Source organism: Dreissena polymorpha, chromosome 10 (assembly GCF_020536995.1).
Source record: "Dreissena polymorpha isolate Duluth1 chromosome 10, UMN_Dpol_1.0, whole genome shotgun sequence".
Taxonomy (NCBI): Eukaryota; Metazoa; Mollusca; class Bivalvia; order Myida; family Dreissenidae; genus Dreissena; species Dreissena polymorpha.
In genome coordinates, this window is record NC_068364.1 from 2,711,866 (window position 1) to 2,739,851 (window position 27,986).

At 36.4% G+C, this 27,986-nt stretch overlaps 3 protein-coding genes across 4 annotated transcripts in view; 1 reads left to right on the top strand and 2 right to left on the bottom strand.

Moving 5' to 3' along the window:
• LOC127847516 (SH2 domain-containing protein 4A-like) overlaps positions 1-17,231 on the bottom strand; it is a 33,947-nt gene extending 16,716 nt beyond the window's left edge. The window contains exons 1-5 of the mRNA XM_052379517.1: positions 17,111-17,231; positions 7,058-7,200; positions 6,278-6,359; positions 3,829-3,985; positions 2,162-2,242 (exon numbers count right to left, since the gene is read on the bottom strand). Of these exons, the coding sequence (XP_052235477.1) occupies positions 2,162-2,242; positions 3,829-3,985; positions 6,278-6,359; positions 7,058-7,156 (419 nt within the window). The 5' untranslated portion in view covers positions 7,157-7,200; positions 17,111-17,231. The remainder of the gene's footprint in view (positions 1-2,161; positions 2,243-3,828; positions 3,986-6,277; positions 6,360-7,057; positions 7,201-17,110) is intronic.
• Positions 1,299-2,151, bottom strand: LOC127847519 (U1 small nuclear ribonucleoprotein 70 kDa-like). Of its 2 annotated transcripts, none has more exons than XM_052379522.1 (2): positions 1,820-2,151; positions 1,299-1,620 (listed from the first exon to the last, which is right to left on the bottom strand). In XM_052379522.1, the coding sequence occupies exons 1-2, from the start codon at positions 2,085-2,087 to the stop codon at positions 1,472-1,474; spliced, it is 417 nt and encodes a 138-aa protein (XP_052235482.1). In that variant the 5' UTR covers positions 2,088-2,151; the 3' UTR covers positions 1,299-1,471. The 2 variants fall into 2 exon arrangements, with proteins under 2 accessions (XP_052235482.1, XP_052235481.1); XM_052379521.1 differs by having other exon boundaries at positions 1,299-1,668.
• On the top strand, positions 17,231-27,889 carry LOC127847518 (uncharacterized). The gene is made up of 7 exons (XM_052379519.1): positions 17,231-17,367; positions 20,242-20,356; positions 20,820-20,896; positions 21,207-21,298; positions 25,487-25,586; positions 27,041-27,229; positions 27,633-27,889. Exons 1-7 carry the CDS (start codon positions 17,302-17,304, stop codon positions 27,744-27,746), a joined length of 753 nt encoding a protein of 250 aa, XP_052235479.1. The 5' UTR covers positions 17,231-17,301; the 3' UTR covers positions 27,747-27,889.
• Positions 27,890-27,986: the final 97 nt, after the last annotated feature.

Consider the following 27,986-nt stretch of genomic DNA (forward strand, 5'->3'; position numbering starts at 1 on the left):
GACAGCCAATGTGTGAATATGTTTTTTTGTCACTGTGACCTTGACCTTTGACCTAGTGACCTGAAAATCAATAGGGGTCATCTGCCATGCATAATCAATGTACCTATGAAGTTTCATGATCCTAGCCATAAGCGTTCTTGAGTTATCATCCGGAAACCATTTTACTATTTCGGGTCACCATGACCTTGACCTTTAACCTAGTGACCTGAAAATCAATAGGGGTCATCTGCGAGTCATGATCAATCTACCTATCAAGTTTCATGATCCATGGAATAAGCGTTCTTGAGTTATCATCCGGAAACCATTTTACTATTTCGGGTCACTGTGACCTTGACCTTTGACCTAGTGACCTGAAAATCTATAGGGGTCATCTGCAAGTCATGATCAATGTACATATGAAGTTTCATGATCCTAGGCCTAAGCGTTCTTGAGTTATCATCCGGAAACCATTTTACTATTTCGGGTCACCGTGACCTTGACCTTTGACCTAGTGACCTGAAAATAAATAGGGGTCATTTGCCAGCCATTATCAATCTACCTACGAAGTTTCATGATCCTAGGCATAAGCGTTCTTGAGTTATCATCCGGAAACCATTTTACTATTTCGGGTCACTGTGACTTTGACCTTTGACCTAGTGACCTGAAAATCAATAGGGGTCAACTGCAAGTCATGATCAATCTACCTATCAAGTTTCATGATCCTAGGCCTAAGCATTCTTGAGTTATCATCCGGAAACCATTTAACTATTTCTGGTCACTGTGACCTTGACCTTTGACCTAGTGACCTCAAAATCAATAGGGGTCATCTGCGAGTCATGATCAATGTACCTATGAAGTTTCATGATCCTAGCCCCAAGCGTTCTTGAGTTATCATCCGGAAACCACCTGGTGGACCGACCGACCGACCTACATGTGCAACAACATGTGCAAAGCAATATACCCCCTCTTCTTCGAAGGGGGGCATAAAAATTCCCTACTCCCTGGCGGCCATATTTTTCAACCAACCGGAACCTGTTCCATACTTTTCCAAGATATAATTGGGACAAATTTTCTGAACAAGTTTCATAAAGATCAGACAATTAATGTGGTCTCTAGAGTGTTTACAAGGCTATTGTTGACGATGCTCAACGCACAACAGACGACAGAAAAAAAGCAATCACAAAAGCTCCCCATGAGCACGTTGTACCATTATATATTTTATAAATAGGCAAAAAAGTGTCAAATGTTCCGATAGTTTGAACATTTGAAAGTCTCCTCAAGGAATGTTTATTAGAGTTTTTAATGTACCCATGTACACATGAAAAAGGTGTGCATACCTTCTTTCTGCCTCCCTTTCCTCCTCCAATCTCTGTCTCTCTTCTTCCCTTACCTTCTCTCTGCCTCCCTTTCCTCCTCCAATCTCTGCCTCTCTTCCTCTTACCTTCTTTCTGCCTCCCTTCCTCCTCCAATCTCTGTTTCTCTTCTACTTACCTTATTTCTGCCTCCCTTTCCTACTCCAATCTCTGTCTCTCTTCTTCTTAACTTCTTTCTGCCTCCCTTCCCTCCTCCAATCTCTGTCTCTCTTCTTCTTACATTCTTTCTGCCTCCATTTCCTCCTCCAATCTCTGTCTCTCTTCTTACCTTCTTTCTGCCTTCCTTTCCTCCTCCAATCTCTGTCTCTCTTCTTACCTTCTTTCTGCCTTCCTTTCCTCCTTTCAATCTCTGTCTCTCTTCTTAGCTTCTTTCTGCCTCCCTTTCCTCCTCCAATCTCTGTCTCTCTTCTCCTTACCTTCTTTATGCTTCCCTTTCTTCCTCCAATCTCTGTCTCTCTTCTTCTTACCTTCTTTATGCTTCCCTTTCCTCCTCCAATCTTTGTCTCTCTTTTTCTTTCCTTCTTTCTGCCTCCCTTTCCTCCTCCAATCTCTGTCTCTCTTCTTCTTACCTTCTTTCTGCCTCCCTTTCCTCCTCCAATCGCTCTCTCTCTTCTTACCTTCTTTCTGCCTCCCTTTCCTCCTCCAATCTCTGTCTCTTTTCTTACCTTCTTTCTGCCTCCCTTTCCTCCTCCAATCTCTGTCTCTCTTCTTACCTTCTTTCTGCATCCCTTTCATCCTCCAATCTCTGTTTCTCTTCTTACCTTCTTTCTGCCTCCCTTTCCTCCTCTAATCTCTGTCTCTCTTCTTACCTTATTTCTGCCTCCCTTTCCTTCTCCAGTCTCTGTCGCTCTTCTTCCATTTTCTGTTTGATCTCAGCTTCTTCTTTCAGTCTGTTTTATATCAAATACAATACATAAATGAGTGACAGCAAATGATCCAAGGATTAAAAATAATATTCATAACACTTCACTTCATATATATTTAACAGGCACCTGGCATATTGATATATTTTCCCATCTTAAGTGGTGTAGTACCAACAGATAACCCCCTTTGACAATTTTAAATAGTTCTGATCAAACCTAAACAGAACAAGAGATGTGTTCGTCAGAAACACAATGCCCCCTACTGCGCCGCTTTTTTTTAATATATTTTTTTTAACATTTGGCAGGTACAGATAATTTTTACAAGGGAAGTAATATTTTTAAGGGATATAATAAAAAATATTACTTCCCTTGTAAAAATTATCTGTACCTGTCAAATGATAAATAGAAATTATCTCCCTTTTAAGCTTGTTACTTCCCTTGGATTTATTTTTTTGACCTTTGACATTGAAGGATGACCTTGACCTTTCACCACTCAAAATGTTCAGCTCCATGAGATACACAAGCATTCCAAATATCAAGTTGCTATCATCAATATTGCAAAAATTATGGCCAATGTTCAAGTTTTCGACATTTTTGGTATGAGCATAAATTATGAACATAAATCATAAATAAGTTAGTTAGCAGAAGCATAGAATTGCACATTTTTTGCAAAAACAAGGGTATTTACTCTGAAGTGCCTGGGGAGAATCCAGAATGTTTAACGGAGATTCCACAAAAAAGTAAGAATGGAAAATGCAAATTGTGCATCTTTTTTTTCCTAAGTGCAATAACTCTTACGCGCCCGAAGAAAATAGGTTGGTCAGCCATATTGGCATTAACTTTATGTCAACAAACATTTCCAGAAAGTTTGGTGAAGAATCTATGAAAATTGTACGACTAGGAGGGTGAAAACGGCAAATGTCGCCATGTTTTTGTTAATTAAGGGCAATAACCGTGAAGTGCCTGGTGCATGTTGGCTGATATATCGAACTTAGCCCTATTTTTTTTAAACAAATATTTCAAGAAAGTTTGGTGAAGATTCTATGAAAACTAGTACATTAGATGAGCAGAAAGTTGCCCAACTTTCCATTCACACGCCCGACAAACAACCTGCCCATTTGCCAAAATGGCTACCATTAACTCGAAGTCTATTCAGGTTTTACATGTGTATACTGTTTGCTGCTAATCAGTGTTTCATGGCTGGAAATGAAGCCTCTAAACTTTAATCTATTAAGAAAGGTCTTTAATTTAATTTGACTTTCTAAGGGACTACAAACGTTTACAAATACTTACCTGAGATGTCAATTGAGACGTGTTCTAACAAAAATGGGCTTAATGCATGTGCAAAAAGTGTCGTCCCAGATTAGCCTGTGCAGTCCACAGAGGCTAATCAGGAACGACAGTCCGCACAGACTAATCAGGGACGACACTTTCCGCTTTTATGGTATTTTTCGTTTAAAGGAAGTCTCTCCTTACCGAAAATCTAGTTTACACAAAGGGTGTTGTCCCTGATTAGCCTGTACGGACTGCACAGGCTAATCTGAGACAACACTTTAGGCACATGCATTAAGCCCAATTTTGTCAGAATGAGGCTCAATTGATTAAAGCCCCACCTGAGAAGTTCAGCCTCCCTGCGTGCCTGCTCGGCAGCCTTCCTCTGCGCCTCCTCCTCCAGGATTTGATCAATGCTGCGGTCGTTCTCATGCTCTCCCATCACCCACACCCACTCGTTACCATCCCGACCCAGCAGGAAATCAACCTTCTTCCCTCCTGAAATCAGGGGAGTGTCGTTCTTGGAAAACTGGGCTGAAGGAACATGTGTGAAGTGTTGTCACATATAAGCCTGTACAGTCCACATGTGTGAAGTGTTGTCATAGATAAGCCTGTACAGTCCACAAGGCACATTTGTGAAGTGTTGTCACAGATAAGCCTGTACAGTCCACAAGGCACATGTGTGAAGTGTTGTCACAGATAAGCCTGTACAGTCCACAAGGCACATGTGTGAAGTGTTGTCACAGATAAGTCTGTACAGTCCACAAGGCACATGTGTGAAGTGTTGTCATAGATAAGCCTGTACAGTCCACAAGGCACATGTGTGAAGTGTTGTCACAGATAAGCCTGTACAGTCCACATGTGTGAAGTGTTGTCATAGATAAGCCTGTACAGTCCACAAGGCACATGTGTGAAGTGTTGTCACAGATAAGTCTGTACAGTCCACAAGGCACATGTGTGAAGTGTTTTCATAGATAAGCCTGTACAGTCCACAAGGCACATGTGTGAAGTGTTGTCACAGATAAGCCTGTACAGTCCACAAGGCACATGTGTGAAGTGTTGTCACAGATAAGCCTGTACAGTCCACAAGGCACATGTGTGAAGTGTTGTCATAGATAAGCCTGTACAGTCCATAAGGCACATGTGTGAAGTGTTGTCACAGATAAGCCTGTACAGTCCACAAGGCACATGTGTGAAGTGTTGTCATAGATAAGCCTGTACAGTCCACAAGGCACATGTGTGAAGTGTTGTCACAGATAAGTCTGTACAGTCCACATGTGTGAAGTGTTGTCATAGATAAGCCTGTACAGTCCATAAGGCACATGTGTGAAGTGTTGTCACAGATAAGTCTGTACAGTCCACAAGGCACATGTGTGAAGTGTTGTCATAGATAAGCCTGTACAGTCCATAAGGCACATGTGTGAAGTGTTGTCACAGATAAGCCTGTACAGTCCACAAGGCACATGTGTGAAGTGTTGTCACAGATAAGCCTGTACAGTCCACATGTGTGAAGTGTTGTCATAGATAAGCCTGTACAGTCCATAAGGCATATGTGTGAAGTGTTGTCACAGATAAGCCTGTACAGTCCACATGTGTGAAGTGTTGTCACAGATAAGCCAGTACAGTCCACAAGGCACATGTGTGAAGTGTTGTCACAGGTAAGTCTGTACAGTCCACAAGGCACATGTGTGAAGTGTTGTCATAGATAAGCCTGTACAGTCCACAAGGCACATGTGTGAAGTGTTGTCACAGATAAGCCTGTACAGTCCACAAGGCACATGTGTGAAGTGTTGTCACAGATAAGCCTGTACAGTCCACAAGGCACATGTGTGAAGTGTTGTCACAGATAAGCCTGTACAGTCCACATGTGGGAAGTGTTGTCACAGATAAGCCTGTACAGTCCACATGTGTGAAGTGTTGTCACAGATAAGCCTGTACAGTCCACATGTGTGAAGTGTTGTCACAGATAAGCCTGTACAGTCCACAAGGCACATTTGTGAAGTGTTGTCACAGATAAGCCTGTACAGTCCACAAGGCACATGTGTGAAGTGTTGTCACAGATAAGCCTGTACAGTCCACAAGGCACATGTGTGAAGTGTTGTCACAGATAAGTCTGTACAGTCCACAAGGCACATGTGTGAAGTGTTGTCACAGATAAGCCTGTACAGTCCACAAGGCACATGTGTGAAGAGTTGTCATAGATAAGCCTGTACAGTCCACAAGGCACATGTGTGAAGTGTTGTCACAGATAAGCCTGTACAGTCCACATGGGCTAATCAGGGACGACACTTTCCCATTTAAAGCATTTTTTTTTAAAGGAAGTCTATTTTAAGTGAAAATCAAGTTAAGGCGGAAAGTGTTATCCCTGATAAGTCTGTGCAGACTGCACAGGCTAATCTGAGAAGACCCTTTTCCAAAAATTCATTGAGCCAATTTTCCAAGAAAGCAGCTAAGGGGACCAATTTACTTAAATTTCCATACACAAAACCCCTACTTGCCTGTAAATCAATTATATAGAAAAGTTTAGACTAATTTCAATTGTTACTTCATGCTTTTGGATAGATCAACAACACATGCTGCCAAACTCAAAATTTGTCAAGTAACATTATTATATATGAAAACAAAAAGTGGAAAAGTGCCAATCCTAGAAATATAAATAATTTTTTATCCAACCATTTGTCAAATAAAAATGCTAATCTGCAGAAACAAACAAATATTCTCTGTTTAATCCTATTAAATTATATTAAAGTCCATGATATCTGCTGAAAATTCTGATACCAAACGGTATACCTGGTTTCCTTGGTTTTTTAGGTTTCTTCCTGTCTTCTTGCTCCAGTTTTTCTTCCCTTTCTTTCCATCGCCTGATTTGCTCCTATGTGAAGTCAAACGCATACTTGTATAAACCAAGCATAACAACTATTAATGGAGAATGTTCACACTTTTTTCAAATTGGTGACAATGCACAATGTCACAATTGAGATAACATTATTGAATAAGACATGTCTGTGCATATTCGCATAAAATTCACACAGATGTGTTGTTATGGTAACATACAACTAAGAGATAAAATGTAAGGAAAAACATGGCAATTCATTGGTCAAAATGAAATTTATCTTACAATTACCATTAATTTATTGCACCATTATAACACTAAATATTCAAGACAAGAGCTGAAATGTAAATGTACGTTTGTTAAGGGAATTCAATTGTTGCCTATCATGTGAAATAGTTTTTGAATTAAAAACAATTCAGCATATATTGTACTCATTTTTTGAAGGCATGTCCACTTATTTCGACTTGTCTTGTGAAATTTTCTTGTTCTTTTTTGCTTACAATACTTCCGGTATTGAATTGAGAATAACAGGGATTTTCAACAAAGGTCCACCTCAGCTTCAAGAGCTCGATAGAGAGGTTTTATAAACATTTGATAACCTATGCAGACTGCACAGGCTAATCAGGGACAACACTGTACCCTTATGCATTAAGCCAAGTTTTTGCAGATCAAGGCTGAATTACTCAAAGGCTTTACCCCTCTCATTTTATCAAGGCTGAATTACTAGAAGGCTTTACCTCTCTCATTTTCAGGAAGAGAATCTGTTTCTGTTCATCGGAGAGCTCTGCCAGCAGCTCTGGCTCGATGTACATGTCCGTCAGTATCTGCTGCAACATGGTGCTGCTGGGGGTGGGGCAGGCAACTAACTGCTAAGAGCTTCCTGTAAGACATCAATCAATATTAAGTAAGACTTGATTTGACCAGCGAGTCTAGTGGAATTTACATGCGCTACTTGACTTAAATACACTGGCTCAATGCCACTTTAGTGGCATGTGAGCTGGGTTCTTAGTCACTACATGTATACTGGATTGGTGGGGTTTAGTCCAGAAACATTGCTTATGCCCCAAAGCAAAAGAAACTATCATAAGTAAATGTTTCAGATGTACAGCTTTAAAGCTTTAATTCAAAATTTGCTAATTAAGGTAGGTACCATGCTAGGCACATTCCAAGTCGTTAAAAAATGCAACTTCATGTTTAGAAGCACCCCATCAACTTGTAAACACACACAAGCACAGGGCACACAGGCTACAAAGCATGGCCCAAACTTTACATCTTTACCCTATGAACTTCAAGTTGTCTTTAGTAGTTACAGAGGTATTTACTTGTGTGCATAGGATAGCCCGACTGTCTATCAGCAAGTGCAAATACATGTAAGGCCAATTTCTGCTTTATTTGAGGTGCAAGTTATATATCTTCAGAAGTGACAAATCAGACAAAGAAGACATGTGAACTTTTAACAGAGTATCTGTAGGTCTGGTTGCATCAGCATGCACTTGTTGAAAGCAATCCATCAGGCAAGAAATGTATGGGTACTACTTATTTAGCTTGGCATTGTCTTTAAAGACATGTACACGTAGTCAAGCTACAAATGAAGCTTCTTGATCACCAGGGCCCTCGTTTGGCCGTTTTTACCGCCAAATATCGCCGGCTACCCTCATGAAAAAAGTAAACTCTTCCCCCTTTTCAGCTAAAAATTCCCCCTCAAAATTTTTTTTTTTTTTTTTTTACTTTTATACCTATGTTGCCAGCTGGTATGGTGCTACTAACCTTTGATTAAATGTATATTTATGTAAATCACATTAAAATATAGCAATTTTAGGTGTTGAATGGTTGGTGAAAAGATCTTCTAAAATTCCCCTTTTCGCCCAAAACGACGCGAAATTCCCCCTCATGAGGGCTTTGGGTGGCTTCCCCTAGCGGCAAGAGAGGGCCCTGATCACAAAATAATGTCTTAAACATCATGTTACAATGAGTCATGTTTTGGGAAACCTGGGCTTAATACATGTGCTTAAAGTGTCATCCTAGATTAACCTCTGCAGTCCACAGGGACCACATATTCCGCTTAAATGAAAGCAGGGTTCTCAATAAGAGCTGGCCGCAGGCCAAATCGGCCGTTCGAAATCAGATTTTGGCTGGTTGAAAATCGCTCAGATTTGAAAAATTGGCAATTGACTTCGAATTTTGCGTGTCTTTTTGGTAATTTTGATAAAGCACTGACCGGTATGTGAACTTTAGGTTGTGTGTGTTTGGAGTTGGTGTGTAAATTAAATATATTATGTTAAATATATCATTATGTAATTAACATCAGAAAATGACATACTTTTGGCAATGTATTGTCGTTTTTTTGTATGTAGCATTTTAAAAATAGTTTTAAATAATAAAGGACCTTCAGACACTTCAATAATAATAATAATAAATTGTGTTATTTATTCAACTTTATTTAAATCAAATATAAAGTACCGGTATTCATAATGTGTTTATGATTAATAAAAACATGTTACAGAAACACGAAAAACATATATCTTTATTTTATAAATGAAAATGAAGGATTGCGTATCAAAACCTTTATCGATAATGTTCATATAACTGTTAATGCATGTTAACGTACCGACAAGGCTGAGTGTTGGGTAGGCTGTGCATCCTTAGTAAATTATCATCAACTCGAGGATGGGGAAAAAAAATGTGCATCAAGTATTACCTTAACATTCGTCAAAGTTAATGTTAGTGTTTTCATGAACTATCTTAAAGTTCAGTGTCAATCTTTCAGTGTCCAAAATGTCCCGAACACGAGTTTTTTCTGGTATATGGACTTTCGCGTGCTTGCAGGTTACACCTGGCACTTTATTTTAGTAACTGTTCGTATAATTTGTAAAGAGAAAGTGTCCGTTCAAAGAAAAGTACTTGTACTAGCTTTTAATGCACGATGAAAACGATCAGTGGACAACGGTCCCAAACAATAGTATTTTTTGGACAATTCAATAATAGGTGTTTGTAAAATACAAAAGCAGCTATCACACTGATATAGTCATCAGCCCAGTGTATAAACTTGTACAGTATGTTACGTTCAGTGCCCATTTTCAAACGTGCAAACATCCCGAATATGATTTTCCCTTTTAAAATAGCGTACTATGTACTTGAGATCACAAGCATTTGTCACTTCAATATAAACACATGTCGTCTACATGCATTTAAGACACGTTTTCATTAATCAAATGTTCCGTTCTGGTATAAACTGCAGGGGTTTTTTTGGCCCAATTTTATAGCCGAAATTCGGCTATGATCCCAATCCCAAAAAGTATACTTTTTTCCCAAAATGTGGCCAAAAAATTCCCAAATTTCCTCCCCCAATTTTTTTTTTTTTTTTTTTTAAAGAAGTGTCTAATGCGTATTTTATCTCAATTTTATTTCAATTACATTTAACAAAGTATTACATGATTTTGAACTTTAAATTTGAATGATTATAAAGAGTTATGTCAAATTTAGTATTTCCCTAATCAGTGGACTTTTCGTGTGGAAAAAAAAGGCTAATGAATTTATTTTCCCAATTTCATGAAAATGCCGATAAAATTCCCAATTCCAAAGCCATGGGCTATCTTCCCAAAAAGTGGAAAAAAAAACCTGAACTGCCTGCCCTTGTTTCAGTCCTAAAGACTTTCTCAGACTATTGTTAAACACCTACTTGTAGACTACACAAACACCTACTAGGCTAATAAATTCAAGTGCCGTTTAAATACCTCACACACAAGTGCCCATTCATCCTATTTAACGTTTTAATTTCATTTAAAACAAAAAATCGCCTCAATCGTTTTCAATCCATATGGACTTTCAGGTCATCAATTATCAATTGTCAAATTTAGCGTTAATATTAATTTACAACATACAGTGTTCGAGTTTGAGCTTCTAATTTCAAAAAAGCATCTTGTCGTCTAAATGTGTCACTTTTATGTGATAATTCATTCAGCCATTGTATAAACAGAGCGTGTTTGTTAACGTTTAACTTATACAGTCACATATGTTCAGTGTCAAATAAGGATGGATCCAGATGAAGATGGATTTATAGTTGTGATGATACATGTAATTAAGTTGAAAGTTGGGATAATAATTGAGTTGATAATCGTGATGATGATTGAGTTGATAGTCGTGATGATGATTGAGTTGATAGTCGTGGTGATGATTGAGTTGATAGTCGTGATGATGGTTGAGTTGATAGTCGTGATGATGGTTGAGTTGATAGCCGTGATGATGATTGAGTTGATAGTCGTGATAATAATTGAGTTGATAATCGTGATGATGGTTGAGTTGATAGTCGTGATGATGATTGAGTTGATAGTCGTGATGATAATTGAGTTGATAGTCGTGATGATGATTGAGTTGATAGTGGTGATGCTGATGGAGTGGATAGTCGTGATGATGATTGAGTTGAAAGTCGTGATGATGATTGAGGTTTGTTTATAGTCGTGATGAAGATTGAGTGGATAGTCGTGATGGTGATGGAGTGGATATTCGTGCAGGGTTCTAAATAAGAGCCGGCCGCCGGCCAAATCGGCCGTTTGAAATCAAATTTTACAAAAGTAATACAGAGCTTTTTCCATTTATCTTTTGTTAGTTCAAAAAGCTAAAATTCATTAAATGCACACATAAATGCTCAAATTTAAGTGCCTGGTTGACCACTAAAATAGCCATAAAATGGCCCAAAATGCAGGAAATCAAGTTTTAAAAGTTTCAGGGGGAGCATTCCCACCGGACCGCCCCCTAGAAGGCCTGTTGGTTTCACATTTGGGCCTGTTGGAGCAAAAGTTATTGAGAACCCTGTGAAAGTTTTAAGGAAGTTGGGCTTATCTGGGATGAATCTTAGCCACATGATCTAATGTAAACTGATTAAGTTACTGAGTGCAGATTACTAAAACTGTTGTTTTAACCCTTTCCCACTTAGATACGTATTTTGATGCATATGTAGTCCCTATAAAGAAAGTCAAATTAAATGTAAGACCTTTCTCACTTGATCTACGTTTTAAAGGCTTCATTTCCAACCCTTAGATACTGATGAGCAGCAAACAGCACAAAACATGAACAGACTGCGAGCTACTCGCAGGCTGTTCTGGTTTTATGCTGTTTGCGCATAAAGATTTTCAGTTTGCTTCTGAGAGGGAAAGGGTTAAAAATGTGATCATAGAATATTACACATAAGCGACTTTACCCTATCCTGATGAACCTCAATGTGATTATGTGTTAATTTCCTTGACCGATCAACTTTAAAGAAATTAAATTATAGTACCGGTAGTCTAATGGAAGTATTGATTTAAGGCTATATAGCTTTTCCTTGGGGCTAACTGGTTAATGATCTGAGAAGTAATGGTCTACACTGATGAATGAAACATGTTCAATTAAACAAGCCCATATTAGTCTTGAATGACTTTAATCAAGGATATAATCTAAAATGACTGGACAGGCAAACACAATTATAGACATACATGACTATATATATCATATGACCACTCATTAAGCCTGGTGTACATGTATTGTACAGTTAAATAAGATCAAATTGTCCACATGGTTCTATTACCTCAGGATGAAGACCAGACATGCTTTAAATGTTGTATATCAGAATTCACATTTAATTATAAGATAAAACTTTGACAGTCTTTTTTAACATTTAGGGAAAGAGGCAGAGGCCCACAGCTACCTTCAATTCAATTCAGCTCAAGATGAACAAAAACTTGAGATGTATGAAAACAAATTTGGGGATGGGAGGAGACCTTCAATAGGAAATCTTTGGCAGTCATTTTTGAAAAATATACTTTTTTATATTAGTAATGGGGCAAACATTTTACCCCAACTTTTAACACAAAACAACATTAATTACAGTTAACATTTTGAAGACAACATTATTACATGTAGTGCTATCAGAATCTTTAACGGTTTTACAGTAAAAAATTTCACAGTTTTAATATTGTACAGTCATGCTGTTTTTATAACAAAAATATAAGTTTAATACACATATTCTTAATAGCAGTTAACAATTTAACATAATAAATTCATATCATTAATTTTTAGGAACACATGTTTAAGGCAATCAATTTAATAAATAGTTTTATTTTATCGCTGATAGGAGTCATAAAATGTTGATGAGAAATCATTTATGTAATGTCACAAACACATGAACAATTGATATTAATTTTTGTATCATTTAATTATAAGGGCTATCTAGTTCATCCCCCGTGCTATGGCAGGAAATTATTGGGTCAATTTTGAAGTAAGTGGATAAATTAAGCAAAAAAATAAATCTGAATCAATCATATATAATATAGAACATAAATATATATAAATACAAGATTTTATTTCTCCAATCAAAAGCTTTCAATTTTTTAAACATGTACATTTAGATTCCTATGTACTGACTCAATATTGCCGTTCCACTCATTGCCTTGGAAGAATTATATAAAGACATTTATCGACCTGCATTACCCTTATTGTTTCTTTAATAAATATAACTGTAAGGATATTTTTTAACAATTCAAAGTGTGTAATCAACACAACAAAGCTAAATAAACTCATTAAAAAGCGATTTGCTAAAATTGAATGCTCTAAACCTATAATATATTATTACAAAATATAATAATTATGTGATATAATATAAGATTTTTATTTTTTTTTGAGATTCTCTTCATGTTGATATACATGTATTAGTATGAAATAGTTTGCACTCTTAGTGGACAACACACTGTGACAGTTGTAAATTTAAAGGTTATTCCAGCTTTTACTGGTAAGTAGTAATTTCTGTGTCATTGGATGCCCTCTTGCGTTAGAAGGTTTTCAACTACTGTAACTTTTGTATAATGTAAAATTAATAATAATTGTGAAAATGAAAAACAAAACACTAATTTTTTGTTCTAAGACATATATTAATAATCAATTTTATAAAAGAATTGCTATATTGGGATGTATTCAGTGTTCCCGGAAGCACCAGCAGCCTGCGATTTCACTGGTTACATTCAATCTGGATGCTGGCTTTTTCCCAAAAAATCAATTGACATGGTGCAAATACTCACGTTTTATTTTTTTTGGTGAACACTGTGTATTAGGATTTCTAAGGTTTCTTGGGAGCATTTGGACGGACCAGGTTCTGACTTAACTACACAACATGTACATGTAAAACATTGTATGATTTGCAATGGTAAGAATATCAGTCACCATGTACATGTAAAGGCAGTAAGAAGTTTTGTGAAAGTGTTCCTGCTCTAATGGCTATCTTCATTTTACCATTCAATGTTTTATTTATTTTTAATACAGTTTCTTCATAAGTGAAAGTCAATTAAAAATGAACTTATGATGATAAAGAATAAATAAATAGCAGGGCTGTACGCAGGAATGTTTGACTGGGGGGCCCCACCGGGGAAGGTGCGGGAGGGGTCTTCCCTACATATTTTTTTTTAATTTGGCACTTTTAAACGGGAATTTTAATGCTTAAAAAAAAACTTATTTTGAAATATAAATTTATGGAATATAACAAGTAAATCAGCACCTTTCTGAAGTCTATTCACACCAATGCTTTAAATTTGAGAAATGTATTATGTTCGATGAAGAAGGAAAGCAAACTTTGAAAACCAAAAACCTTTATAAAAAAAATTATCATAAAGTTTGACAGACATATAAACATAATACTATTTTTCCTTTGAATTAAAACCTCCTCTGAAGTTTCAAAGTAAATTCCCAATAAAATGTTTATCATCTACTACACAGTTATATACTTGCACCACCATCAACACAGATAAACCATCAAAATCATCTACAACTGCGACATTAGATTGGACCTTGAAATGCTTTCCATAATAACCGTTTTCCGTAGTTTTTTTACGGACCTTTTTCAGATATTGAGCTGATTTTTGGTATGTGAGTCTCCCTACATGGACATGACCAACAGATAAAGTGTGAAATTCTATCCAGCCCATAGATATTTGGCCAAGTTATGGGCCTTGGACTGCCAATTTTCTCTATAATAACCGTTTTCATGTGTGTGTGTTTCATAACTGATTATTATTCCCCCGATAGGGTGGCATTACTGGCAATTTGTGGCAGTCGGACTGTCCTTCAGTCTGTCCATCCGGCATTTCATTTTCCGACTTTTTTCAAAACGCTTTAAGATATTTACCCGATATTTGGTGTGTGAGTCTCCTTACATAAAAAAGGACGAAGTATGACTTTCGTTCCGGTCCATTGATTTTTAGTGAAATTATGGGCCTTGGACTTAAACAAAGAAACTTGCCGGTTCAAATTAATGAAGACTATCCATATGATCCATAATATCACCTCTCTAATTGCTTCCAACATTATTTGTTGTTTTTTTACAAATCATTAGCGTCAGTAATTTGCAGACCTTCAACCTCCTGCAGGTTTTTTTCTGCCTATTTTGGGAAAAGGAGTCTGACCAAATTGGGAATTTTTTTATCGACAACATTGTCCATTTTGGGAATATTTGCTTCGCTGAAAAGGCTCATTTTGGGAAAACATTGTGAATTTATCATGCTTAAATAAGTCAGTGGTTTAACAAATAAATTTGTTTTTATTTGTTATTTTGTCTTCTTTATATAAACACATGCAATATTGGGCATGTTCAACTTTAATTCAAGTACCGCAATTTTGTTTTTCAATTATAGTCTGAGATAAGAACTGTACAGTCAAAAACTTATAGCAGATATTATTTACCAAAACAAACACTGGTTAGTCACACAAGTTACAGCATAATTTTTCTCTGCTTTCTGTTTTTGAAAGCATCACACAGCTCCTCCAATGTTTTGTCATTCAGGTTTAGACCTTCAATGCAGGTAAGCATCAGATGAGTAAGTTTGGTTTGTAATGAATATGCTGCGTAATGGGGAACACAACAGGTTCATGATGCTGAATCCTTGCTCAACCACATCAGTGCTTGTTGATATGATATACATCAGTATAAAGTTGGAACATTAATCATCTAATAATCATAGGTCATAAGAAAAGTTTGATTTTTGTTTGGAAATTGGGATATTTTATAATTTCGGTTTGGGATCGGGTCCGTTTGCTTTGGGAATGACTCCGTTTTCCTGAAACATACAGTGCTGAAAAACCCCTGTCCTGTATCGTTTGCTTCCATTTGCTGCTTTTCTTTCCTTAGCCAATCGAAGGACTTGTTACATCAACTATTGACAGATGAAGCATTCAGGATAACAAGGGGTAATTGACTGATCAGGGATGTGTACAAGGCCAGGGGTTTTTCAGCACTGTCTGCGCCTCTGGAAAACAGAGGCACTCCCAAAGCAAACTGACCCAATCCCTAACCGAAATTATTTTAAAAAAATCCCAATTTCCGAAAAAAAAAAAAAGGGTCTTATAACATGTGTGACTAACCAGTGTTTGTTTAGGTCAAAAATATCTGCTATAAGGTTTTGACTGTACAGTTCTTATCTCAGTGAGTACCGGTAACTGTAACTGAAAAACAAAACTGCAGTATTTGAATAAACGTCAAACATGCCCAATATTGCATCTGTATATATAAAGAAGACAAATAACAAATTTATTTGTTAAACCACCAAACTATTTAAGCATGATAAATTCCCAATTTTTTCCCAAATGAGCCATTTCATCAAAGCAAAAATTCCCAAAATGGCCAATTTTGTCGATAAAAAATTCCCAATTTGGTCAGACTTCTTTTTCCAAAATAGGCAGAAAAAACCCTGAAGGCAATACAAAAACACAAAACATTGCCTAAAGGCTTATCTCCACTGACGAGTAAAAAGTTTTGTATTGAGGGGAAGTGTACAGTGGGCCCTTTTATGAGAGAAAAATTGCATGCCGCAGTCCCATTACTAAAAGCCAGCTGGGGGCCCAGGCACCACGGCCTGCGTACGGGCCTGAATAGTGAAATAAGCGTGAAACAAAAAAATAATCATCAAAGGATTGTTTCATCATGTTCAACGCTAACAGAAGGTAAGATAGTTAAGAATACGAAGCCAGCACTGACTAGTCTTCCCTTTATTGGTTGCAATAATGCAACTCTAAGCTTTATAGCCCAATGGGCTGCTTCGAGTTGCAATGCGCTCTCTCTTGTTCATGGGTGCAAAATTTTATTAACAATGCAAGGGTTAAGGAACACTGAAACTGCAAGAATTTATTAAAGTTTACCTATCTAAACCACAAACTTATCTAAATGGTACCATTAAAGCAAGAAATAATTGATTTTATTGACTAAGGTTTTGTTTTGTACGCTGTATCCGCCATATTGGAAAATTGACCCAATATTGGTTAGGTTGCAGTACACCAACATTTTGCACGTTGGGTTATGTGCTCCAGCCTATAAAGTCGATAACGATGTGGTATTCGATACAGAATACACTGTTTCAAATTTTAACATAAACATGTCAGCGAGAAAAGTGTGTTGAAACATTGTTGTGTTTTTATAGGGTGCATGCAAAGGATAACATCCGTAGGTTGCCATTCAGGTAAATTTAACATGCTTATGAAGTTTATTCATTATTTTCCTCAATTTGTCTCGAACGACGTCTGTTTAGTGAAGCGCACGGATTCGCTGCGCTGAACTGCACCCATGTTTATGAACGGGTGCATATGGACTGCCAGAGCCGCCATAGCAAAAATTATCAAAGGCTCTGGGAGTCCGTTTATATGGACTATCCCTTTATGAGACACAATCTAAGTTAAGTAATGAGAGCATGACAGATTGTAATTAATGATACTAAAATGAAGTTTATATCCAATAGTATTTCAAAACGAATTCAGAATACTTTGACAAAAAATCCTACCTCCAAATCGCACTGACTCATCCAAACTCGTGTATCTTCAATGTGCTAGCACATAATTAGGAAGTAAACTATTAAACTTTAAAAGTTAGCTAATCAAAATACCCGGAAGTTGTGATCGGTGACTTTATTGACTTAACCTCGTACAGAAAGTCCGTTGTAAGCTGTGCCACGACACTGACGTTGTTTACAAAATGGAGCGTGATACGAAAACCGTATTTCTCTTCGATGTTGACGGAACATTGACAGCATCTCGAAAGGTTCATTTTAAAATTACATAATCTTACTTTCTTCCTATTGGAATTAGTTGTCATAGCACAAAATGTCTGTAATTTTAGTAAGAGAAAATAGTCGCGAAAACTGAGGACAGATATACTCAAACCCGGTTGAGTCGCGGGTCGTTTTGACTCGCGGTATTTTATTAGTGCCCTCTGGATTGTGTTTGTAAACAAACCTGCGTGACCTACCTTTGAAATCTGACAGAAAACATCTTTTGCTGCCAGTATGAATAGATTTTTGGTAAGTAACTACCCAAAAACGATTTAAAACATCATTTTAAACCAAATTTATGTAAAAATCCATGTTAAAATGAAATTTCCCTTTCAACTTTTTCACTTTTTAAGTTCGTCTGCTTGCGGTTGCTTAGGTCAGACACTACCAATATATTATTCTCTTTGTGAAGGGGTTACACACCACCGATTTTTTTAAATTATTTCAATCGGTCAGGCTCTTAAGCAGAAGAATGAACAAGACCAGTTATTTGAATATTGAGAATTAAAATTAGACACTGCTTGAATATACCTGTGATATTTATTTTATTTGATGTCTTAAATTCCATATGTTCTAATTGTTATATACGTTATTGATTGTTACTTTGAATGGTATGTCAGATCTTTATGTTTATTCATGTTAAATTTTATATAAGTGTCGTTTAACCTATTTACCGCGAGTCAACCGGGAGGGAAAATAAACAAAAATGGCGGACAGTGGTGTTGTTTTTGTTGATGCCGCAGTTAAAATTGAAGGATTTTCGTCATAAAAAGGCTATTTTCCAATGAAGTTAAGTCAGATATGTTTGTCTTATAAATTATTTATCTGATATTTGAAGATGGTTTCTAGATGCAAATGAATATTGATTAAGTACCGCGACTCACCCGGGTTGCAGGCTACGTTGATATGCAATTCTCTATTGAACATTCCATTTGCATCCATCATAAAAAGTGGTTCCAGTGAATTAAGTGATTATGTCAATTCGGACTGTTTATCAAATCTTTAGATGCCAATGAATTTCATTATAACTAACATTTTAACTACTTTTCATGATATTGCCTTAACTTTCTTAAATCTAGTGCAAGTTCATAAACACAGACTACTGGATTAAATTAACCTGAAATCCTGTGGTATCGTTGTACTAACAGAATAATAATTTATGTCTTTACAACATGATTGCAAACAGTGTTCTCCAGAAAAAAATGTATAGCCAGTTATAGTTTCAAAATAGCCAGCGACTAAGCAATAAAACAGCTGTATTGATATTTTGGGGAAAAGTAGCGGGCATATAGATTGAATCTAAAAGGTGAAATAGCTGGCTGCCGGTGCTTCCGGAGATAACTTGATTGTATATCAGATTATTTTTTATTTTGTTTTTAAAAAAGACACACACTGAATTACCAACATAATACTGACATGTGTTGCTAATGTTTGTTCAATTACCGTAAAACGCTGTGTACATGTATAACGCGCATTTATGTATAACGCGCATCTACTTTTTTAAGCTAAAAAATCAGGAAAAAAAGTTTTTGAAGCAAAAAAATTGGGGGAAAAATTCCGTACCGCAGGCTAACTGAAAATTGTTATATTTACATTGCCGATCTTATGTGTTTTATTGCTTCAATTATTAATTATTTTAAAGACGATAACGATACAACTAGTTTGTGTGTTTTTTTTAAATCATATTATGCGTAAAAATAAATGTTTGGATTTAAATGAATTATGCATGAAATGCACACTTTCCACGAGGATACCATCAAGGTTTTCATCATATGTCTCCGAAGTAACTGTCCACGATTTTATCGTGGAGTACACATGACGGATGGATTAGTTATAGCTAAGAAACTGACATTATTGATTGGTATTGTCACATGGTTATTCATGCATGACTAATTCACAACCACGCGTTTTATTTACATTGCCGATATCATGCGTTCTTTTGGAGTGTCTATACTTGACAGGAGACTTTAACGACTCAAACTTCTCAACACCATTACGACATTACCGGCGATAAACAAACAATTGAGGTGTGAAGCCGTTTGCCGGTTCGCATGTTTTGATAATAGCCCAGCTACACAAAACTTGACAGGTGATGCAAATTGCTCGATAATCACATCCTTAATCTTGACAAGACGTATGAAAACGTGCAAACAAACACAACATCAATTTTTTTAACACATTTGAAAAGCAAGAAAAATAATCATAGATATATCGGGAAAGACCTTGCCGACATACTATTGTAAATCGAAAAGTGTCCCCAAATAAATTTTGTAACCCTAGTACAGTAGGGTATAATATTGTGGGAAAACAATAAGTTGAATAACATTTAAATAAAAATGGCTTCCTTGTTTTTTATTCTCTTCTTCAAATTTATTTGAATTAATGCTCTGTACATACCTGAAAAAGATAGAAAATATTTATGTTAACTTTATAATGTTTATCCATCTTATTCAGATCGTAAATATAACACTATTATTAACATAGTTACAGTTAAAACACTGGGGAACAGAATGATGCAAATTACCGCAACTGGGTAACTGACAAGGAAAAAATGTCTTGGCATGGCTGTAGTTGTGCATAACGCGCATCAAGTTTTCAAAATGAAATTTTGGGGTAAAAAAGTGCGCCTTATACACAACTTTTTACGGTACATGTGTTCAGGCATCCCTATTTTCTGTCTAAGGCCTCTAGGTCTTAATTAACTCCCAAGGAAGGTCGATACATTTGTTTTATAATGTTGAAATCAAAACAAAACTGCATTTTATACCAAACATATTATCCTATTAACATTTTCGGTCATCATCAATTGTTGGACAACTGGAGCACTATACAATATTTTAATAAATTTGTCCTTTTGTTTGAAGGTAATAGAGCCAGAGATGGCTAGGTTTATGGAGGATTTGAAGTCACAAGTCAAGGTGGCTCTGGTTGGTGGCTCAGACCTTGTGAAAATTGCTGAACAATTAGGTGGTGACGATGGTGAGTTATTTATTGTTAGTAGGGTAGCTTGGGAAATGCCTGCTTATGTATTGACGTAAATTACCCAAAACATGCTGTATTTAAGTCAGAATGAGTGTTTAACCTATACCCCATTGGAAATAATAATTGCGTCTCAAATGATGTAAGAATGTATAAGCTATTATATGTTATTTGTAGCTAGACACTTTCATTTGATTGGCTGAAATGTGTTAGCCTCAAAATAGCTCTGGCAAATCAAATTGTTGATGAGTGAATTCAAGTTGTATCACTTACATGAGTTTTATATCAGTATCTCTGCGTTTGAACAGTCTGCAGTCTGTAACTATTAGTCTAACTATTAGTAATAACAAAATTTCAACCACGTTTATGCATGCTAAATATCATACTTAATAGATATCAGGGCTTCATAAATGTTTATTCGTGTATTGAAGCTATGTATGATCATGCAATTATCTTATTTCAGTAATACACAAGTTTGACTATGTGTTTGCTGAAAATGGGCTTGTTGCTTACAAAGAGGGACAACAGATTGGCCAACAGGTACATTAGTGTGTAAGCATTAATATACAGCATTAGTTCATTGAGATTATAATATATTTTCTTTAATACGTACTATTTTACAATGTTTTGATAAATTTCAGAAGTTTACATGCTTTACAAATAAATGAATATTGTTTTGGCTTTGAAAACTCACTGTATGTTTATATTTTTAGATTGAAAAAATATAGTACACATTGTGGATGCAACATATTTCAATTTTTCAAAATATCACAACAATTTTGCATACCATCAGAACAATTTTGTATACCTATAGAATGTATTTCAAGTGTTTGCTTTCACTTCATTTCAGAATATTTTGAAACATATGGGTGAAGAAGTCCTGCAGAAAGTTATAAACTTCAGTCTACACTACATGTCACAGTTAACACTTCCTGCTAAACGGTAACTATGACTATGTTGTACATAAGCAATTAACCCCAAGATAAAAAATCCTTAGTCATGACTTTTGGCGTTTCTTCGCAAATTTTGAGCTCACCTGAGCACATAGTGTGCATGGGGAGGTTCTAGGATAATGTGTTATCTGTTGTTTGTCTGTGTGCATTTCAGTGCGCATATACTTGTTGTATAAAAGGACTTCTTCTAGACACGTTGAAAGATTTAAAAAAACTGCACAGGAATGATCCTTGGGTGACCCTCTTGGAAGTTATTCAAATGGTTTTGGTCTGTGGCATATGTAGGTCACCATGATCCTTGGGTGACCCTCTTGGAAGTTATTCAAATGGTTTTGGTCTGTGGCATATGTAGGTCACCATGATCCTTGGGTGACCCTCTTGGAAGTTATTCAAATGGTTTTGGTCTGTGGCATATGTAGGTCACCATGATCCTTGGGTGACCCTCTTGGAAGTTATTGAAATGGTTTTGGTCTGTGGCATATGTAGGTCACCATGATCCTTGGGTGACCCTCTTGGAAGTTATTCAAATGGTTTTGGTCTGTGGCATATGTAGGTCACCATGATCCTTGGGTGACCCTCTTGGAAGTTATTCAAATGGTTTTGGTCTGTGGCATATGTAAGTCACCATGATCCTTGGGTGACCCTCTTGGAAGTTATTCAAATGGTTTTGGTCTGTGGCATATGTAGGTCACCATGATCCTTGGGTGACCCTCTTGGAAGTTATTCAAATGGTTTTGGTCTGTGGCATATGTAGGTCACCATGATCCTTGGGTGACCCTCTTGGAAGTTATTCAAATGGTTTTGGTCTGTGGCATATGTAGGTCACCATGATCCTTGGGTGACCCTCTTGGAAGTTATTCAAATAGTTTTGGTCTGTGGCATATGTAGGTCACCATGATCCTTGGGTGACCCTCTTGGAAGTTATTCAAATGGTTTTGGTCTGTGGCATATGTAGGTCACCATGATCCTTGGGTGACCCTCTTGGAAGTTATTCAAATGGTTTTGGTCTGTGGCATATGTAGGTCACCATGATCCTTGGGTGACCCTCTTGGAAGTTATTCAAATGGTTTTGGTCTGTGGCATATGTAGGTCACCATGATCCTTGGGTGACCCTCTTGGAAGTTATTCAAATGGTTTTGGTCTGTGGCATAAGTAGGTCACCATGATCCTTGGGTGACCCTCTTGGAAGTTATTGAAATGGTTTTGGTCTGTGGCATATGTAGGTCACCATGATCCTTGGGTGACCCTCTTGGAAGTTATTCAAATGGTTTTGGTCTGTGGCATATGTAGGTCACCATGATCCTTGGGTGACCCTCTTGGAAGTTATTCAAATGGTTTTGGTCTGTGGCATATGTAGGTCACCATGATCCTTGGGTGACCCTCTTGGAAGTTATTCAAATGGTTTTGGTCTGTGGCATATGTAGGTCACCATGATCCTTTGGTGACCCTCTTGGAAGTTATTCAAATGGTTTTGGTCTGTGGCATATGTAGGTCACCATGATCCTTGGGTGACCCTCTTGGAAGTTATTCAAATGGTTTTGGTCTGTGGCATATGTAGGTCACCATGATCCTTGGGTGACCCTCTTGGAAGTTATTCAAATGGTTTTGGTCTGTGGCATATGTAGGTCACCAGAGCTGAAGTAGATTTTAAAAATAAAAATTTCAAGTTCAAAAATATTCTTTGTGAACACAAATGTCAATGGTGTAAACACAAATGTCAATGGTGTAGACACAAATGTCAATGGTGTAAACACAAATGTCAATGGTTTCATATTTGGTGTATTATATACTTCAGTTAGTTCTTCTTAAATTCATTGCGCTTTTATGAGTACATAAAGCTAAATTTCCTTCCTTGTAAAGACAAAAAATGTTTAAAAAATGTCATAAGAATGTCTATAAAGTCCAGTTTAATTAACCTTAACACATTGTAACAAAGATGATACCTGTTACCATCAACATAAAATTGCATGTCTTTTGTGGAAAAATACTTAAAACAAAATCTTGTTAAAAACCTGTTGTCAAACAGAAACCCTATGTTTTAAATTGTTATAGAGCGAAGAAAATTAAAAGGTTATGCTGCACCAATTTTTTTCACCCAAGTGTCTGATGGTCTGTTGTTATGCTGTCAGTTAAAAGTTTCCAGTGTATAACAGTGTTATTTTAATGAAGACACATTCTTTTGACAGCGGTGTCATTGTTGTATGTTTATTGGTACATGGTGTAAACATTGCAAGAAAAGCATTGTTGCAGTTTTTCTTAGGGTAAAAAAACCCCACATGTTTCAAACTATATAGAACATTATTTTGCATATTTTCAAATCTGGCATTTTCTATTGCAATACTGTAGACATAACTGGAACAGTTTATGTGTTTGAAACTTGAATTAATATCATTATTTTTTTAGCACACCATTTCACATTAGTGTTAACCCTTTCAGTGCGGGAACCGAATTTTAAGGCCTTTGCAAACAGTTTGGATCCAGATGAGACGCCACAGAACGTGGCGTCTCATCAGGATCCAAACTGTTTGCTATTCTGATAGTATTCTTTGAAAAAAAAAGAAAAAAAATGCTAATTTTAGAAATTCTGCAGATGACATTTTAGCAAACGACAAATTTCCCAGCATGCAAAGGGTTAAAATTGTGCACATTAGGGATATATTTTTGATCTTTTTGTGATAATTTATGCCAGAAAAGAGTAAATGTTTTTCACATTACCAATAAAAGTGCCGCCTGAATTCCAGACAGCAAGTTTACACGAAGAAACCTTTAGGAGTTTGATAATGGTAATTAATACTTCAGTGGTCCTCTGCTATGTTCATGCAAATATTGACACTGAGTTGAAATGCAACTAACAAGATTTATGCACACATGCATAGCAAAACTGCTGTAAATATCTCATCTAAAGGACAATATCCAGAATTGTAGTATTTAGCATTAAACATCATGTGTTGGTCATCTTCCAAGTTTGGGTCTAAATAAGTCTCATCTTGGTGTTTATTATGCCCCTGAAAGAGGGCATATAGTGATTGGACCGTCTGTCCGTCTGTCTGTCTTTCCGTCGCACTTTGCATTTAGGTTTCGCATTTAGGTTTCGAAAAATGCTCATAACTTCTATGTCACTTCAGATAGCAATTTGATGTTTGGCATGCATGTGTATCTCATGGAGCTGCACATTTTGAGTGATGAAAGGTCAAGGTCATCCTTCAAGTTCAGAAGTCAAATATATGGTTTCAAAGCGGCGCAGAAGGGGGCATTGTGTCTCAGACAAACACATCTTTTGTTTAACATAAAATATAACCACCAGTAGCCAATTGTATAAATCTGTATAACTCTTATTCTGCGGATAAGTTTTGTTATTTTCAACTTGAGGATATCTTTTTTGGTGAGTGATTGTTTAAAAAAATAGTTATTCTAACAGGGGCACATTTTGGTTGAGTTTTGGATAAGATTTAGCCAAGTTATTTGACTTTGGTTGTCTTTATCCTAAGAAGGTTACCTTTGGATTGGCTAAAGTTATCAAAATGTATACACTTGGCCACAGGAGGCTAGATACTTGGCCGTATGTGGATATTGTGTTACTTTGTGAACACCCTAAATGTCATACTTTTTGCCCATTAACTTGCTTCGAACATGTGTTCTAATGATATCCTGAGTGATTTCTAAAATGGTTATGGAAACATCACAAAAGCTTCTCAGATTCAGGTTCTAATGGTATCATGTGAGCGAATTAGGGACTCTCAGGCCCACTTGTCAAAAATTTGATTTTGCAACCACGTGTATGTGTTAATCACAAACATAATTAGTCAAAGTTAATTGACAGTGTCTACTGGGCAAATACAGTTAAGCTTGTACTATGTGTAGCTTAATATAATTTTGTATAGAATACATTTAAGATAGTATTTGAAAATATTGTAGAGGATTTTAGATAGTATTTGAAAAAATTTATTTTGGGGTTGAAACGTTTTTGCTATATCACTGTAGTAAAATCAGCATTTCTTGGTAATGTGGTGATTTCAATTTCCCTTTTTGCAGAAGAAACAGTTAAACAACATTATATAAGTAAAATTAATGTTGGTCTGTAATGTGACCATTGCAAGCATTAATCTCTTAAGAGTGTGGATTGTTTATGTGATATCACCGTGGTAACTACATGTAGTAAATTCAACATTTCTTTAAGTGGGACATTTATAGAGTTTCGCAGCAGTATGATCAACATTTGCCCCGTTGGTCGCAGCTGTTCACAAGCAGAGAGGGATGCATTTGCTGCTTATGACCAGGTAGAATACTTTTTACCTATAACAGAGGGGGTAATCACGTGATAGCCAAGATGGTAACGTCCATACAGAGACAGTTATTTTCCACCGTTTTATACTCTTTACTACTTCTGTTTATTTTTTAAATGACGCTCACTTTCCAGCCATATCAGTTAATAGGTGATTAGGGTGTATTTCGTATTTAAAGTCGCCTTATATCTCGACGTTACTTCCCGCAAATTTTCTTAGTGGAGCCCTAATTAGGTCATCCCGCTTAGAAATTTTGCACAGAGTAAAGTCAAGATATAGAGCGAATATTACTATGAAATAGCAGCCAGTAACGTGCTTCATAATATGGCTGGAAAGTGAGCGGAATAAAAACAAATAATACAAGTAATTAAGGGTATAAAACGACGAAAAATACCTGCCTCGGCATGGACGTCGCCATCTTGTTTGTCACGTGATTACCCCTCTGTATAATTAAATTTATATATTATAATGCAATATCACTAGATGTTAAAACATGGCTGTGGTGGAAAAGTGCATATGATGTGGGCCTGGATATCAGGAGGTCCTGGGTTCAATACACTCTCTGGAGTCGGTCTCAGGATCTGCTTCTTCCAAGGAACGCACTTAATTTAAAGTGTCTCATCAAACATCTGACTTCAGATGCAATTGAGTTGAAATAAAAAGGTTAAAATGAAAAACGAAAATACAGGCTAAGAACGAAATGGTTCAACTAAATCCTGATGGATTTTTTTTTTTAAGAAAAAAAAATCGTCTTATGATTATTATATCTCAATTTTATTAGCTTGTCTGTTTTAGTAGAAAACCCGAGGTATTGTCATAGCCAGCTCTTCGTCCGACGCCTGCCGTCTGACGTCCGCCGTCCGTGTCGTGCTAAAACCTTAACATTTTGTGAAGGTTTTGAACATTGGCTCTAAAATCAAAGTGCTTCTACCTACAACTTTGAAAATTCACATGTAGCTGCTCCTTGATGAGTTCTACACGCCACACCCATTTTTGGGTCTCTAGCTCAAAGGTCAAGGTCACTGTGACCTCTAAAAAATTAAAAAATAAAAATATGACAAGCTTTCACAGCTGAGCGTGGCACCCGTTATGCGGTGCTCTTGTTTCAACTACTTCTAACAAAGTATAAAATTATAAGTTATATGATTTTGTTATTATAATTTGAATAATTATAGAGAGTTATGTTAAATTTGTTGTTCCCAAATCACTGAACTTTTTGTGAAATTCTCAATTCAGGAATAGGCTTGAAATACAGTTGATCCATGTATATTTTTTATTTGTCATTGGCTAGTTCTGAGAATAGTAAGATCTGTGACAAAATTATACATGTAATGAGGAGCAAAATTGTTTGAGGGAAGTTTTAATACCATTTGCATTGTTGATAACAGTTTGGTTAAGGGGCACTGAAAACATTTAATTAATGTTGTATTTGTTGTATATATCTACAGGAACACCAAGTAAGGGAGAAGTTTAAACTGGCGCTAGAGAAAGAATTCCAGGGGGCGGGGCTACAGTTTGCCATCGGAGGTCAGATCAGCATTGACGTGTTCCCTGAAGGCTGGAACAAGACCTACTGTCTGCGTTTCATGGAGAATGATGTTGACACTATTCATTTTTTTGGCGATAAAACAGAAAAGGTTGGTGAAAGTGGTTGTAGAAAAAATGTGCAGAGGTTTTAGTTTTTAAACATTAAACATTGTGGAGAAAAAAATAGTTGAAATGGTCCAATACAAGTGACAATTGTTTTGGTACTTGTAAGAATTCTTTAAATCCCTATACTGATAGTCATGATGTAAATTCCACATCAAATGTGAAAAAGTCGTGTGATTTAATTAGAACGTAAAAGTTTTCAAATTGTTTGTTCGCTTCTTTTTTTTCATCATTCTTAGTATTTAAATAACTGGCTGTCTTGCAAGAATATAATTTAGTTGCCTCTGGATTTATAAATTCTTTACAAGTCAACAATTTTAGACTGTTTGAAAGGCGGAAACTCCTTGCAGTATGAAACACATGTAATCAAAAGTGAACTGACCTTTCCAGGGCGGTAATGATTACGAGATCTTCGCAGATCCACGAACAGTTGGACACAGTGTAACAAGCCCAGAAGACACGAGGAAACAAGTGACTGAAGTTCTCAACTCTCTTAAACATTGATGTATATCAATGCTAGGGAATCATTAGGCAAAGATGCAGATATTTTAATCATTGATACATTCTTGTAGTTCAGAAGTAAGAAAAATTGTGAGTCAATACAATGTTTATTGACTGACAAGAAATATATTTTATTGTAATTCATATTTATTGCTCAGCTTTATTTTACTTCTAAGATGATTATTATTTACATTAATATTTACGAGAATTGCAACACCTGAAGGGTTTTGCGGGATGGAATGA